The sequence below is a fragment of the Crocodylus siamensis genome, chromosome 3 (genome assembly GCF_052110815.1).
Source record: "Crocodylus siamensis isolate JL-2025a chromosome 3, ASM5211081v1, whole genome shotgun sequence".
Taxonomy (NCBI): domain Eukaryota; kingdom Metazoa; phylum Chordata; order Crocodylia; family Crocodylidae; genus Crocodylus; species Crocodylus siamensis.
Window position 1 is genome coordinate 40,749,560 of NC_143397.1, and position 16,537 is coordinate 40,766,096.

Below are 16,537 nucleotides of genomic sequence, written 5' to 3' on the forward strand. Positions count from 1 at the left end.
TTTTTCTATTGAATTAAATAGCATGACATATATTACTTCTTTTTAGCTTGCATCAAAGAGGGTAAAGGAAGATTTAGAAAAGGCATTAACATAAAGATCTGCTTTTAACTATCCCTTCAATTTTCAGCTTTCAATACAGAAAGTGAATTGCTGACAGCATAAAGCTGCAACCCAGAACCTTTTCCTTCAGTGAGAATAAGATGTCTCTTTATAATGAGAAACATCAGACCAAGTTTTACTCTCAGTTACACCCACTGAGTAAATGGGGAAAGAATTGGGTTACTCTTAATAAGTGGCCAGTTTACGATTCAATTTTATTTCCTTGTCAAAGGCTTAGCACTGATAAACGCAGGGGAAAGTCATCATCAATGGCTTTAGATCTCAATATTCAATAGCTCTACCTTGGTCACAGTACAAAGACCTAATATTGAGATGCCCTAGGAAATCAGAATAGGTGTAAAGTCTGAACATTACAAGCACAAGACATGTAAATACTTTTGTCTATAAATCTAATAAAAGTTAGTTACTATGCTGAAACTTACTGTGCTGGCAGTGAATCCCATTAAATCCTTCTGGACATTTACAAACATATCCAATGAATGTGTCTCCTCGATATGCTTCACTAATTTCACATGTGCCACCATTATGACAGGGATTAGGAAGGCAGGGTCCTGAAAGGTAAAAATAATTTAGTCATACATGTGTTCCCATTTCCTCACTAATCTTAAAAAGGCTTTCACTCAATAAGGACACTCCTCCAGAGAGACAGATCTCACATTTGAAAGAGCCACCCGGATACCATGTGAAGAACTGCTGCAGCACAGAAGAAAAACCCTCACAAATTGCACACCACTGGTTATGACATATCACTCCTCCCTTGAACCCATGTGGAAAATCCTCAAACAATTGCAATCAATACTAGAAGGAGACGCTATTCTTAAAGCGATCTTCCCAGAATCACCCATCTTAGCCTTCAAACAAGCACCGAACCTCACTAACCTCATCACCAGAAGCAAATTTCCTCAGTCCCAGAACACATTGAATGGATCCAGACTATGCCATGACAAGAAATGCAAAACCTGCCAGCACTCTCGTAATTACTACACCTCCCAACAGACGCATCAGCATTCCTGGATTTTACAGCTGCACCTCCAGAAATGTAATATATCTCATCCAATGCACCAATGCCCAGATGGAAAATACATCTCAGAGACCAAACAACAACTGCACACCAGAATGAACGCACACCAGAAATCTATCAAAGACAGGAATACCCAGTTACCTGTGGGGGGCACATTTCTCACAAGAAAACCACTCTTTCTCCAATCTCTCAGTTCTAATCCTCAAAGGTAACTTACAAAACACTTCCCAGAGATGAGTCTATGAACTTCACTTCATCAACCACCTGGATACAAAAAATCATGGATTAAATATAGACATTGGATTTATGACACATTATAACCTGCCTGACATCTGAATCCCCAGATACCTCTCCAGTATTTACCTGCTACATTCATCCCTCTTCTCTCTTCCACTCCCTGCACCCAGCCTGTCTGTCACCCAGTGACTCCTCAATTTATACACACCAACTGCAGAGGCTTACTCAGCTTGATGAAGGGTTTTTAAACCTGAAAGCTTGCTAGGGATTTCTTTTTTCCATCTATTTAAGATGGTCTAATAAAAGATATCAGATTCACCCAAAGAATCTTGTCATTAAAAAGTACATATTTTTACCACTGACTTGGTAATATTTACCTTTTACTTCATATAAATCATCTTTTATAATAAAATATTTTTATTAACAGAAACGATGAAGCATGCCACTATTTGTTAATCATAACATTTTCTTTATTCCAAAAACCTGATCTTGCTTTTATTGAGGACAAAATTTTACCTTTTATGCAAACAAATATGTACATGGCATTCAGTCATTTGCCCACACTATTCAGACTTTCAGACCAATGATCTCGTCAGATACACAGGGAGATCTGTCTGCTGTCTTTCTGGACCATCCCTCTATAGGGAGTTAGCAGTTTAAAGAGCTTTTTGGTATGGATCAGTTTCACTGCGATGGTACAGGTCAACAGTTAGTTCACCTGAAACAGGACAGAATCCTAGTTCACTTTAAGCACCTAAGGGGCATTTACACATAGTCTGTGATTTCCCCTCGAGTGCTGAAGTGTCCACACGTATACTGAGCTTGCTTAGCAGGGGTGCACTCTGGGAGGGGAGATATACAGTGCCATACACTCAGCCAGATGTGTGTGTAGTGCCAGGTAAGTTCTGAAATTAAGGCTGGTCAAAAACCTACAACTAGTACATGTTAGATGCCAGAGGAGTAAGAATCTCCACAGCTTTAGCCCAACAGCCTAGTGGTTGGGGCAGAAGAGCTTCATCACCAAGAACTTGTATCTCCTTCCCACCACAGTACTTTATCAGGACATAATGTACTGTAGGCATTACCCAGGCACCTCTCCAGCCCTCCTCCTGAAGTTGATTCCTTGGGTAGACGAAAGAGGGAAGTATGTGAGGCCAGATGGTATGGAGCTTAGTGAGACTGATGCTACCCTAGATGAGAAAGGACCCTGCATTCTAGCTGGGGACATTGCTCCCAATGGGGCAAAAACTTCTACAGTATTTTGTATCCAAGGGGAGGACTGGAGAAAGGTCAGAATAATTCTTACCTGGTGGTAAAACACTATACAGGTTCAAACTCCAGTAAGTCATGTGGTCCTAAACCCTGGGTAAATTCCCAAATCAATAGGCTTCTGGACTAATAAACATGGTAACAGCCCTCCTAGAACACTGCTGTGCTTGTAAAAGGTACATGTGAGGCAATTCTGTTTTATTCTCTGGAAATAACGTTGTAGACGTGTAAAATTGTCACAAGCAACAGTTATGTGGATGCATATATGCTATTTGGTCACATAAAATGAAACAGGATTCTGATTTAACTTTTCCTAGGGAGCATCTTTTTAATGTGTCCATTTCAGTTACATTATTGCATATAATGGGTGATTTAATAAGGCTCTGTAAATGAAGTACATGCTATTTTTATAATGTCTGTACCTGTTTTCAAATATCTAGCCCACACTGAATCCAAGTGAAAGGCTACATCTTTTATCTGCTTTAACTGCTTTTACTATCTCTACCTCAATTATGCTGAAGTATCAACACATCTCCTACAAAAAAGAATAAACCTTGGTATTTGATTATTTTTTCAGTTTCACTTTACAAATTGTTAGTGATCTGAATGTTCAAAACCTGATTATATGCATGAAAAGATCTGTGCACTCTACAGAACTACTTTATTTACAATCTTTACTCAGAAAACTTAATTTTCATTTGTTAAAACGTAGAACTTAAAATCTCATTTTGAGATAAAAAAGAAAAAAATATACAGCCTGACTTACTAACAAACAACTTAGTGGATTTCAACTGGAAATTCTATGGTTGACATTTAAAAAAAAAATAAGATTTGAAGGGTCTGCATATTAGTTTTGCACTTCCAGTTTCTGTAAGTAGGTTAGACAGATATTCACAATAACAGCATTTATTCAGAATGTCAAATTAGTATGAATTGCATTCTTGGAGCAAATACTAATTTCCAAAAGATACAAATTAACAAAATAACATGTCAAAAAAATGTTCAGCAGATATAATAGCCCAGATTATTTGAAAACGTGTGGGTGTATACATTTCTATTACATTTTATACAATTTCTCTATCTCAAAGCCCAGTCCTGCAAACACTTATGTATGGGCTTATTATTAAACATGTGATTAGTCCCAATAAAATCAATACATAAACTGAAAGCAGAGCTACTGCAGCAACTTGTTCTGGACTGCAACTGAAACACTAGCAATTCAGAAACCTCTGAAGACCTTAGGAAGGAGAATTTGGCTTGCTAATGTTTTTTCACATTTTCAATCCATAGATATCAACACACATCTTTTTTATAAGGAGTTATTAGATTATACTCAGTTATAATCCCTTAGAGCACCCATTCTTTCTTTTAAAAGGGCATGGTCTCTTTGCCCTTCATTGAGATACCTCAAGTTCAGTCCTTTCAGAAATAATATCTTTAATTATTTGACCTTTCTATTATATGTCAAATGTGAGATCCTTATTTTCAATTTGAGGTCATTCTGGTAGTATCTGCAGGTAGCCCATATGTTAATTGTTTCAGTCCAAACAAATCTTTTCTCTTCCAAACACAATAAATCCTCTAAAATTACCTTCTCAAGTTACTTGCTGTTTTGTCCATATGGCTTGTTGAACTACACATTCAGTTCGTTTTTGGTGACCCCATGTCAGTTTGTGTGTTTACTCAGATCAGTTCAAAGCACAAAGATGACAGCAAATCTTTAAGTTAAACCCTTCCACTAAAGCTTTTCTTTGACTGGGCATTGACTTCCCACAAAAGATTTTGCACAAGGAGAATATCAACGGGGGACTTTTAGAGAACAAATTATAAAAAAGATTTAGGGTAAAATTCGCTGCATCACTACTCCACACAGTAGATTTTGGCTGGGGCTCTTTTATCAGAGAGTTTCTTGGAGGAAGTAAAAAGAAAACTTCAGAAGTAAGATGTACTATGGGGAACAATGGGTGCATCTATACAAGATGCTTTACTGTGTAGTAGCGTAGTTTACTATGCAGTAACTGTGCATCTACCTGTCCCCGTCATTGTCTCAAACACTGTCTCTGCCCTGGCAGCAGGCAGCTCCCCCGCAAGGTAGGGTGCAATATCCCAGCCCCAGACAGGAGACAACTTTCTCCTGGCCTGGTGCCCCATGCCAGCCCCTGGGCTAGCACCCAGGGGGAGCCTAGAGCTCCTCCTGGTAGTAGACAGGCCCATTGCAGGACCCCAGGAAGTGAGAGCAGTTTGCTGCCATTAGCAGCAAATCTGCTCTTGCTTCCCTTAATATGTGGATGCCTGCCCCAGAGCGTTTACTTCCAAGTAGTTTACTTGCAACTAAATGCTTCCAGAACTAATACACATGTAGACATACTGAATGTTAAGTATATTTTTATCCATCTTTCTTTTTCTTTTATTGTGGACTTCCCAACCAAAAACCACATTGGTAGTCTAAGTGGCTAACTCAGTGTGGTGGTTGCACTTAGGATGTCTCCTTTTATCACTATTGTCACCCAACAAAGTAGGTACCCCGACTTTCCTTCCTGCCACGTCTTGGATATTATTATTTTATGCTTGAATTTTTGATGTCACTAGTTGGCAGGGCTGTTCAGAAAGAATTTTTAAAAAAAAAAATTTTTTTGTCAGTTCTCTATTAGGGTTTCATGGGCAGTATCAGTAAATTATCTCACTCACTTCTCTGTGTATTCACATGCACTCGACAGTATAGATAATCATAGTCTGATTCAGATCAAAACTTGTATTTATTTTTATCTTTTATCACACTGCACACATTCCTTTACTTTCCAACAGAAACTTTTTTTGTGAGTGAATGTGTCTGATGCCTCGAGTTCTTTCAATGGGTACTCAAATGCTGTCTCCAAGGCTGAATAATAATGTGTCAATTTAACTTTTTTCATTTCCTTTGCATTCTTTCCAGGTCAGCAGTGCAATGTGTCCCTCAGGGTTTATCCCTTCCTGGACCCACCCCTTGCCCTTGGAGTGCCATTCTTCTCCCCGACACTGTGAAGTCTTTGGGTAAGTTACTTATCCTCTGGGGTTCCTCTTTCTTCTCCCTTTTCTCCCCTTCCTCTTCCATCAAGGCTCCTCTTTCGCTTCCATGCTCCGATCTTGGAGCTTCTATCCTTATATGGTACTGGGTCTGGAAGCAGCATTCCCCAGGTCTTTTCACTGCCACCTTGCTTGATCCTTCACATTCAGCAAATATATTATGCTTACACAATCACATCAAGATTGTGTGTGCAAATGTGTGTTCAATTATGTGCAATTTAGTGTTCAGTTTCCAATATATATTTTTTAACTAGAAGTATAGCTCCTAAAAGTTACACTATAAGGTGAAATGAATATTGCAGTCTGTATCCAGATTGGCAGACAGAACCATATTTCTAAATATCCCTTAAACTCAGATATACAATTTATCCCTGAATCTTATGAAATTAAGCGTAATTCAGAATGACTTATTTTGTCACACCATACATTTATTATTTTGCTGGGCAAAACAATAAAAATATTTATTGTATATTGTTGTTTCAAGTTAGTTTCAGTCTTCTATACCTTGTTTCCTAGTAAAAAAGGACATTGCTAATATGACTACCCATTTTTATTATGTGAATTTGGTCATATAGAATTATTTTTACTCTAAATTAATTGTTTTTCAATAATCAGTTATAAGTTCTGTTTGCTTGTTTTTAAAGGAAGCTGGCACTTCAAAAATATCTGAAAGTAATGACAGCATTTTAATTAAAAATATCTTACTGAAAACATATAAACACTAATCTTCTAATTTTGGCTTATTAACATTTCATTTACTAAGAAGGATTAATTTAAAATGCCAGTTTAGACATTTAAAAGCATGATTGATTGAAATGAAAGTAGGCTTTAACTTTACACCTCTCTGCTTCTGAGTTTTTGCTCCCTACCCCTTTCCTGTCCCCCAAAAGACTCCCCCTGGAGGTCAGCTATAACAAGATACTTAAGTATGTATGTAACCTCAAGCATGAGAAAAATCCTATTGAAATTCTTGGGATTAATCACTTGTTTGAAATGAAATATATGCTAAAGAATGTTGCAGAATTAATGACCCAGTCAGTTATCCACATTTTAGCCCCAACCCTGAGAAAATTATGGGTGGACAGATTAATCAGAAGCCTTAAATCACATGTCCTTAGAAGTTTGGGTTCTATACACATCATTGTCTCATGAGTGAAATGATTCATTCCACTGACAATCTGATTAGTATTCTCTGTTACTCTTACCCCCTATACAGACAAAGTTTGAAAACATCCTTTTTAACAAAAGAAAGAGCGAAAATCTTGTAAACTGACTTTTAAAACACAATAGGCTTCAGGGATTTCTTTTTTTAATCAATACTGCTGTAATACTTTTGTAGGTAATCTTTAAGTAGCTTCCAACACAGAGAGAACAACATTTGATCAATATTAATGAGCAGTTGAATACAACAGTATGCTTTCCAGGCATTTTTATCCATGTTCATAAAGTAATGTCAACAAGATTAATTGCACACTAAAAGTAATAGATCTATTCAGTTTGCTGCTCTTTTGAGTCCTTCTCTACACTATTCCACTGGTAATAGCCAACAGTAATAAGTGGAAGCATTCTTCAAAAGTGTATAATGCTGGAATTGGAATCCCATGCTGTTTTGAAAGAAAATACTGGAAGTTAACTTTAAACATGGCAGCTGTTGAATTCTTAGAAGCTGTGACTGAAACATCTGAGGTTTCACATACAGTGGAATTAAATAAATGTGTTCTCAGTGGCGAACCAAAGGGAATTAAAGCATAACCATGTTACTGCTTTGCCTCTCTAGCAAGGGTATTCAATTCAGTCTCCATAAGAAATATATGCACTCTAGGGATAACCCAACCCTCAGATGGTGATTAAGCATTTGAAAATGAAACCATTTGTTTTTAAAATACAAAGACTGTGGGACAGAATGGCAGAAAATAATTATTTCTAAATTAAAAAGGAAGTTTTACAGTTTGAATGCCTCTGTACGCTGAGGGTGAGTAAAGTCATTCACCACATCTGGTCTACGTTCATGTGGCATACTTGAATGCCCCTGACAGATGCTAATTTAAAGGTATGGTGGGATCTGATGCAAGATCCCAACAACTGTTCCCTGTAATACTACAGATGCATGGTAGGAAGTGCAAGTGTGGGATCAAGTTAGGTATGTAAACAGTTAGAAAATCATTTAACTGATAAACTCAGTGATAACCAATTATAGCTTACTGGTTATTATTTAACCTGGGACAGGGAGCAGTCTGGCACGTAAAGGGGAGAAAGGAAACTGTACCGTGCTCTACCAGGAACAGGGCATAAGACTGCAGGGCAGGTGGGAGGGAGGAAGCTGAGGGGAGGGGAAGAGGCAGGGATAGGCTCTACAGATCCTGGTACAGCCACTTGCAGCCTCCCTGCTTCCTGCCACAAGCAGCCTGGGCTACAGGCAGGCCCCTGCCATTCGCCATAGAGCGTGCAGGCTGCATGCGGCAGACAGCATGGAAGCTGGAAGTAGCTGTGTTGGAGTCCATGGAGCCTAGCTATAGGTACTAGTCCCCTCTCATAGTTTCGTTGTTGTTTGGGACTCGAAGGGACCTTACAGATCATCGGGTCCCACCCCCCTGCACTTGGGCAGGAAAGACTGCTGGGATCAGGTGACCCCAGTAAGATGGGCATGAAGGCATTTTTGAAGATTGTCAGGGTGGATGGTTGTACCACCTCTAGGGGCAGCCTGTTCCAAACCCTTGGCTCTTGACTTGTAAAGAAGTTTTTCCTTATGTCAAGCCTGAAATGATCCTCAATCAGCTTGTGCCCCTGGGGGCCCTTGGTGAACAGATGTTCCCACAGGCCCTGTAGCATGCTCTTGATATACTTATAGGGTGCCACCCTTTGAGTCTTCTCTTCTCCAGACTGAATAGTTTCAAGTCTTTCAGCCTCTCCTCTCCACTCCTCACTCCTCCCTCCCTCTCTCCCACTTACCCTGCCATCTTGCAGATGCAGCATGTTCTATTGCTGTAGCTGCTGGTGCTGGTAGCACCCACATGTGCCCCTCCCCCCCCAGTCTGACCTGCAGCAGCTGCAGAACATGGCAGCAGCAAGACAGAGGTAAGGGGAGGCTCCCCCAGGCCAGTGGCTCAGCCCCATTGTGTGCCGCACTTGCCTGCCCTATCCGTGCCTGGGCCCAGGACTGGAAAGGACCCATCTGCCTGCCTGCCTGCCTCATTGCGAGGCATGGCCCTGGAGACCTGGGGCCCCAGGGAGCAGCCATACCAATTAATCATTTAACCACTGTAATTACAACAGGTTAAATAGATATTTTTTAAAACCATATTTACATACCCAGATCAAGTATCAGATCCAATTGTGCCATACTGCTGGTGCAGGAGGAGCTTAATTCCAGGCTCCTCCTACACTGGCAAGTAGCAAGATTGGCTCCTTGCACTCTTGAGGCTGACAGCCTGGATCAGCCAATTGGGGGTCCCAGCTTAGGGAGAACAGGAGAGGCTTGAAAGGCTCATATGTGCACCAGAGGCTGGGAGCACTGTCCACATGTTCTATTAAAGCCATGATAGGAACCAGTTGCAAAGTTATTACACATATTTTATTCCTTGTTTTAGCATGACATTAATTGAATGAATGCAGCCCTATGATTGCATTGCAAATGAATACAGGCATTCATAACATGAGGTTAACTCTTTCTTAGATCATGTTAGCCCAATCTCAATCTAAGTTAGTGCACCTGAGTAGGTGCACTAACTTAGATTGGGTGTGCCATTTTTGCAGTGATTTAAGCCCTCTGCATGCCTGTACAAGTGGACATTTAGATCAACCTAACCCTGATTAGAGACTAATTTATGCCTTTAAGTTTAATATACCATTAAAAATGTGTGTTATATATTCTCCTCACTAAAATTAAGCAATAACATCATTGTGTATATATACTAATATTTACTGTCAAAAAGAGCCAGTCTAGTTTTTAGAAACATATCACAATTATTTTCTCTTAACTTTTTTTTCCTTCCTCAAATGTAATATCAAGGATTACAAAATCTGGGAAGTATATACTTGAAACAGAGAATAAATATATTCAAAGTAACCCATCTCTTGCAACGGCAGATAGCTGAGAGCATTCAAAAATCACCAGGAATCATCAGGAATCTCTTTACCTGATCTGACAGGCACCTGCTTTACGGCATAAAAAAGGCAGAAAATAACAAAAGCATTCAGGGACTCTGATCTTCCTCACGTTTATTATTTTGCCCATTAATTCAATCTCATTATTCAAGGTTTCCTTGACAAGGGAGTATGATTTTCAATGCTTCCAGCTGTGTTTCTGTGTGGGAGATGAGCTACTTTGAGTAGAGGCCATTTTAACAACTTGACAGAAATGATCAAGCGACTAATGATGTCTGGGGATAGTTAACTCAAACTGAAGTCTCTCTATCAATAGATAAAAGGAGGTAAATGTACCATGCCTCCTTAAAAAAAACCCCAATGAGGACAATTAAGCCTCAATTCTTGAAATTGCTACAGACATGCTTTCTTGTAAGCATATAAGTAATCCTTAAATTAATAGAACGACTTGAATACTTAATGATAAATCACTAATGAAGAGTGTGTAGTATTATGGGCGACGTTAGCCAAAATGATTGTCACCTTAAGAGAAAACTGCTTAACAGAAGTGTACACAAAGAACAGCATAGTTCTTCATTACCTGCACGTACAGATTTTAGTTGCCCGTCTTCTAATGCCTGTATTCAGACTTTTAGGTTCTTTGGAGATGTGCTTCTTGACATAAAGATAGGGTTGAAGCCATTACTCATTTTAGACTAACTATAATTTTTGATAAATGAATCATTTTCAGTCCTCTGTTTGCTTTGGTGAAGGTGTATTCCTAGAACCCACCTAAAGCTCACAAAGTTTGCATAACTAGCTAAACATTTGGAGCGTCTTTACACATCATTCATGGATGGGGGGGTGGGGAAGTGCTTTAATTAGAGTGGCTCCAAGACTTGCTGTAATTAAAGTGCCCATAACATCTCATGTATTTAGCATCCCATGCTTCAAAATGGTGGCAGGAGTGCTTTAACTAAAGCTTATTCAAAAAGTATGAGTTAAAGCATCTCCTCCTCCTCATTTTGAAGCATGGGAATGCTGAATACACAAAATGCGAAGGCTGCTGGAGCGTGTTAATTAGCACGCTTCAGCAGCCTCTGCATCTTGTATTCAGCTAATTAACATGCTCTAGCAGACTCAATTAATCAAGGCTACAATGTGCTGTGATTACAGCACACTGGAGCAGCGTCCCTGAATGTCTACAGGCACCCTTCTGGTTTAAATCCTCAGCTACACAGAGGCACCTCACATCACCCCTTCACAGTAAATGGACCTCTCTCTATAAACAAAAATTGTATCCTTTAGGCTTCATTCATTTTGAACTGACTCTAACTCCAAAACTTTAGTGGTATAAATACCATGCTGCATTTACACTGAAGAGTTATATGTGTGTAAAACCAAATATATTTAATTAAAAAAGCATTTTGCCTAGATCTACCTTTCACATATTTGCATGCCCCATTCTAATTTGGACTTGTAATTCCCTATTTTCTTTTTTCCCATGTTATATCAATATAAACATTTGTATTGTAATAAACTGATGTGGGTCTCTTTACCAGCATAAGTGGAGATAAATACTGAACATTCTCTACTATGTGACATATCAGGTTTCAAACAAGGACAAATCCATAGCAGTGAATAAGAACAAAATTAGCAGTTGAAACATCTTTTGCCTTATGAACACACACACAAATATGCATACAGCTTGATTTCTGAGTATAATAGTACTATACTCATAGTACATAACTGTACACATTCATTATGAAGGTATGGCACAATTCCAGATTTGACTACACAATATTTAAATATTTATAAAATTTTTAATGCAACAAAATGAAGCATTCTGATGATAATGACTGGGTGTTTCCAGCTGGCTGCACCAAAAGCTAAGATTCACACCTCAAGTACAAAATACTTTGGGTCACTTTTGCACATTTCTCTTCCAATTTTGTGCTCTGGGTTGTTGTAACACTGGAACTGAAAATAGTAGACAAATACACAATCAAATACCATTTTGTAAAATAAGTAGAATAATTTCTTATGACAACTACTTTAAGCTAGTGGCTATAAACTGTCATTTTTAGTAAGAAAATTTACAGGTAATAAAAATTATTATTTTATCCTTGTTATCCAGATTATATCCAAAGTTAAACATGTCTTTCTTTGTGACATTACCTTTATAACATTAATATCTATGTCTTATATGAGGTGGTTTAAAAATTCTCCAATAATCTAAAATAGTCTTATGGCTGTGACATTCATTTTTTCAAGGGATGTCAACAAACCAAGTGCAAGAATCATGGTGCAAATTTAATCCTATTCCTTCTTCTCAGTTCCTCATAGCATATTTTAGATCTCCCTTTGTATTATCCTTTATACTCTTCAGCTCCCAACTTTTCTGCTGTTTTTTTCCCAATTCAGTTTAGTGTTATCTCAGCTCCCCATTCCAAATAAACTTATCTTATTCTCAATTAATTCCTCTTCTTTCACCTCTTAGGCTAAGTAAAGACATTCAAGGATGTTATGGGGAGTCTAAATTGATTCAGAATGGATGCCTGATATCAGGTAAGTCAAAATGGCTAGCAGGGGGTTGGGGCCAAGGGACAGGGAGAATGCAAGAACCATGAGGGGTGGGGGCCCAGTGGGACCCATGGGTGGGGTGGGAAGAGATGGGACAGCATGGACCATGAGCAGTGGGGGCCCAGAGGGATCCACGGGCGGTGTGGGTGGAGCTGTCACAACATGTGGTTGGGGTGGGGCGGCCAGCACGACTCGCAAGGGGTTGGAAGGTGTCGCAGGGCACAAAGGTGCCCTGCTCCTAGAGGGGCAGAGGCTGCCTGGGGAAGAGGCCCAGAGGCCCAGAGAGACAGAGACAGAAGCCCAGGTGCAGGTTACCAGGGCAACAAGCCAGAGGGTAAATTAGCCTGCACCTGTACCTGGTCAGCTGACCCGAAGGGACAAGGCTCTGGGCCCATATAAACCCCAGGATTGGGCCCAGGGAGGGCAGTTCCCTGCCAGCAGCCAAGGGGGAAGGAGCTTTCCCAGAGCAAGCAAAGGGGAGAGGCCTGTCTGCAGGAACAGCTTCCGATACTGTTAAAGGATGGAGCATTCCCTGGTAGGGTTTGAATGATGTTAGAACCAGGTGGCTTGAATTTATGTTACAGCCCAGGAGCTTGTGTTTTGTTTATTGTTGTATAGGACTGGTGGTTTGGGTGAGGCTATTAGGGGATGGAGGAGGCCTCATAGGCGACCCATGGTAGCAAGTGGACCCCAGTGCCAGAGAGGGTGCAGCACTTTGGGGCGCACCAACCCCAGTGCTAGAGGATGCGCAGCAGTTGCACCAGAGAGAGCACAGCACTTTGTGGGGGTTTGGTGAGCCTAGGTGCCAAGCAAGACAGGGCTGGAGAAAGCCCAAGTGCCAGTGAGGTGCCGAGCAAGACAGGGCTGTGGAGACCCCAGGGAGGACAAGGGGGGCCAAACTATAACAAGGCCCAGACCAAACAATGTCAGTACCATCAGTGAGGCTTGGGGCATGGAAAAGGGGTAATTGGAGCCCTGCATACAGCCCACAAGGCTAGGGTGCCCCAAAACACCCACTGTAAAAAAGGACCCACAAGGGGTCTGGGAGCCCACGGGGTTAGAGAGTACAGCTAACCATATACAAGAGAACATAAAGGCAGCCTCCCTACTATATACCTTCCATCAAAGACATGGTGGGCAAGAATTGAGGGTGCTTATTGGGCCAACTTGGCATGGTAAGGAGCCTTGGGGGATCATGGTTGTCCTTTAAGGACCCCGTCCCATGACAGAGGGAAGGTACAACCCAGGGGTGAGGTGGAGGTAGGCATGACCCATGTGTAGGGTGCCCCCCTCCCCCCCCCCCCCAGAACTTACTTGCTTGGCTCTGGCGGCAGCAAACTGATAAAAGCAGTCGCACCTCAAGCGGTTTGTGGGATGGAGGTTGAGAGGGCTGGCCGGTTGGGGGTTAGGGGGGAGAAGAAAGGAGTTGAGGAAGGGGCAAAAAATAGTCTGGTGGGGGGTGAAAAGAGCAGCCCAGGGGTGGGGCCAGTGGCTGGGTTTGTAAGTGTAAGGTCAGCATCAGGATGAGCTAAGTTTAAACTGGGAGGCCATTTTGAACCCAAGTTAACCTCCTAGAAGTCTGTATTTGGCCCTATAGTAACTCCCAACTTGACCAATTGTAAAATCTCACCCATTTTTTTTCTCTCTTCTCAGCCCACCTCCTCTTCTCAACCACCAGGCCCTTCATTCTGGACTATTCCACTGTCTTTCTTTGCATTCTGCAATGCATTTTCTCATACTTTTGTTATTTCAGGTTCTTTTAAACAGATATGTAATAAAACAGCTCTTTACCCTGGGCAGTAGCAGTGCATGGGGCAGTGGTGCAGTCAGCTGGGGCAGTGGCCATTTTTGCATCCCTTCCCTCCCAGTGGTGATACCTGGGGCTGCTACCCTAGTCACTCACCTCAGTTACTCTGCCGCTCCTAGCAATAATCCATGGCCTCTATCATCTGCTTCAGTTTTACACTCTTGGGCTAAGGACAAGCATTGCATATAAAACAGTTTAAGTGACTGGAAACTGGTTTAAACATGTAACGTAAGGTCAGTGCATATAAACCTGTTTCAAACTGGCTGAAACTTTTAAAAGATAAACCTGGCTGAATATAGTATCAGACTTAACTGATTTGGGTCAAAGCAGTTTATGCAATGTCTGTACCATACTCCTTCCTGGTTTAAGTCAAGCTTTTTCAGAAAATTCCAGACAGTTTTTATCACTGTCCTTTTCTTATCTCACTTGATATATTTAACCTTAATTTGGTTGCAATGGATTGCAGAACCTCATTTCTTGATTTTTATCTCTTCTTTATCCCCATTTTCACCAGTTTTAAAATTCAATCTGTTGATTCTTTTTCTTATCCACCTTCTGAGGAGCTACTGTTTATTGATATCCTGGTTCTTCTTCTTTTTTTATATGCAATCAATGCCAGGATCTCACCTCATTTGCCAATTCCAGCCTTAGGCCATATCAATTTCCAAAACAACCTCTAGATGAATTTCACTACATGTTGCTAATTACTTAACTTGGTTAACTGTAAGCTCCCAACTAGTTTCCCCAGTCATGGTCTCTGACACTTTCTAGACCTACACTGCTCTCTGTAGAGTTCTAACATTCACTCATCATGTAGTCCTCAATTAGGAGGTTCTCTGACTTTTCTAATGCTAGCAACAGCACAGGACTCTTTAGACAAAAAAATAAAACAAACAAAAATAAGCACAAAAGTAAAAACAAACATCCCACACTTCAAGGAGAATAGATGATTAATGCTATCTTTGCAATAAGGTCACTGAAAGACTTTAGATCTAAATTAAAGGGGTATACATGATGAAACTTTCAGAGAAATCACATGGAGAAGAGGGAGTCATCTGTCTTTTATTTTTATCAATGTAATATGCACCATATCTCCCTGATTGCATGGAACTAAGTCAAAGCAGGCTGTTGCAGGAGAACAAACAGAAACCAAACCAAAACAAAGTATTTTCTAGCAAGAGGGGAAAAAAACAAAGGTTTTTAAGCCATGGGGGCATTATTATTTTGGAAATGACCACTTGGCTGAGTCAAATCAAAGAGCATTGAATTATTTAAGGCCCAAGAATTTTGAGAAAGTAAGCCAGCAACAGTGACTGGGAAGGAAATACAGTTGGGTCTGGTTGTTTATCACAATTAGTAAATGGGAGGCTGTGGCCCTAAGACTCAGTCTAAGAGATGCAGGATCATGCAGTTCCCTAGAAAAAACTGGCAACAGACGGGTGCACTCAGGAAGAACTAAAAGGTTCCAAGTGCAGTTCACCCAGTAACTGTGATAGGTGGATTCACCTCAAGGACATCTTTCCCAAGTAAGCTATTGGTTCATGAAAACAGTACCTGACAACAAGTTATCATGCATGGGCAAAACACAAAATAAGAATTAATTACAAACTGCCTAATGATCAATATTGGTCAGGACTTCTGGACCTGGTACCTTCACCAGCAAACCTTCCTATTGTTACTTTTACAGTCTGAATGAGCAATGCCCAGTGACTTGCTCTCATTCCCAAGCCTGGCATCTAAGAGTCAAATGAGGCTCCTCTGTAATAATGAAGAAAAAAGATCTCTGAACCTTCTAGAGAGGCAGTGTTCCAGGAATGCAACTGAAAACTAAATGTGAACCTTAATTATAGTGGCAAAAAGATTAAAATCCTATTAGTTCCCTTGCTGTATATTCTAAGGGGAATTAAGCAAGGGAATGGTCTAAACTTATGATGTGCATATTTTTTTTTATGAGTCGAGCTTAATTACTAGTCTTGTATTAATGATACAGGAACAACAGATGAGAATCTCAGAGGGTGGTTGTCCTCAGGACACAAAACATGATTATAATGTAATAAAAGAGGATTGTAAATGTGAAATGTATATTGTCCAAAAAGGAGGCAACAAAGCTGGTCCCTAGCTGAGTTCAGGGGAAACATTTATATGCTGTAGTCAGTCATTTCCCTTGGGGCACAGGAAAGACAATCCATCCTCTCTTCTCTTCTCATTACACTACGAGTTCTCAACAGGCCTCTCTCAGGTCTTAAACTTCCCAAACACCTAACCTCTTTAATTCCAACCCAGCAAGTCTTTTGCTCTAGCACCATATGCCTAGCTCCTCATCTTCCTTTCTCCTCTTGCCTGTACTTATCCAC

General features: G+C 40.5%; 1 protein-coding gene across 4 annotated transcripts in view; it reads right to left on the reverse strand.

The window, feature by feature from the left end:
- The window catches only part of EDIL3 (EGF like and discoidin domains 3), a 462,394-nt gene that overhangs the window by 240,307 nt on the left and 205,550 nt on the right, over positions 1–16,537 (reverse strand). For 2 of the 4 annotated variants that reach the window (XM_090038211.1, XM_090038212.1), the window contains one exon: positions 543–671. The exons of the other annotated variants lie outside the window; for them this stretch is intronic. In XM_090038211.1, the coding sequence (XP_089894337.1) occupies positions 543–671 (129 nt within the window). The remainder of the gene's footprint in view (positions 1–542; positions 672–16,537) is intronic. 4 annotated transcript variants of the gene reach the window in all.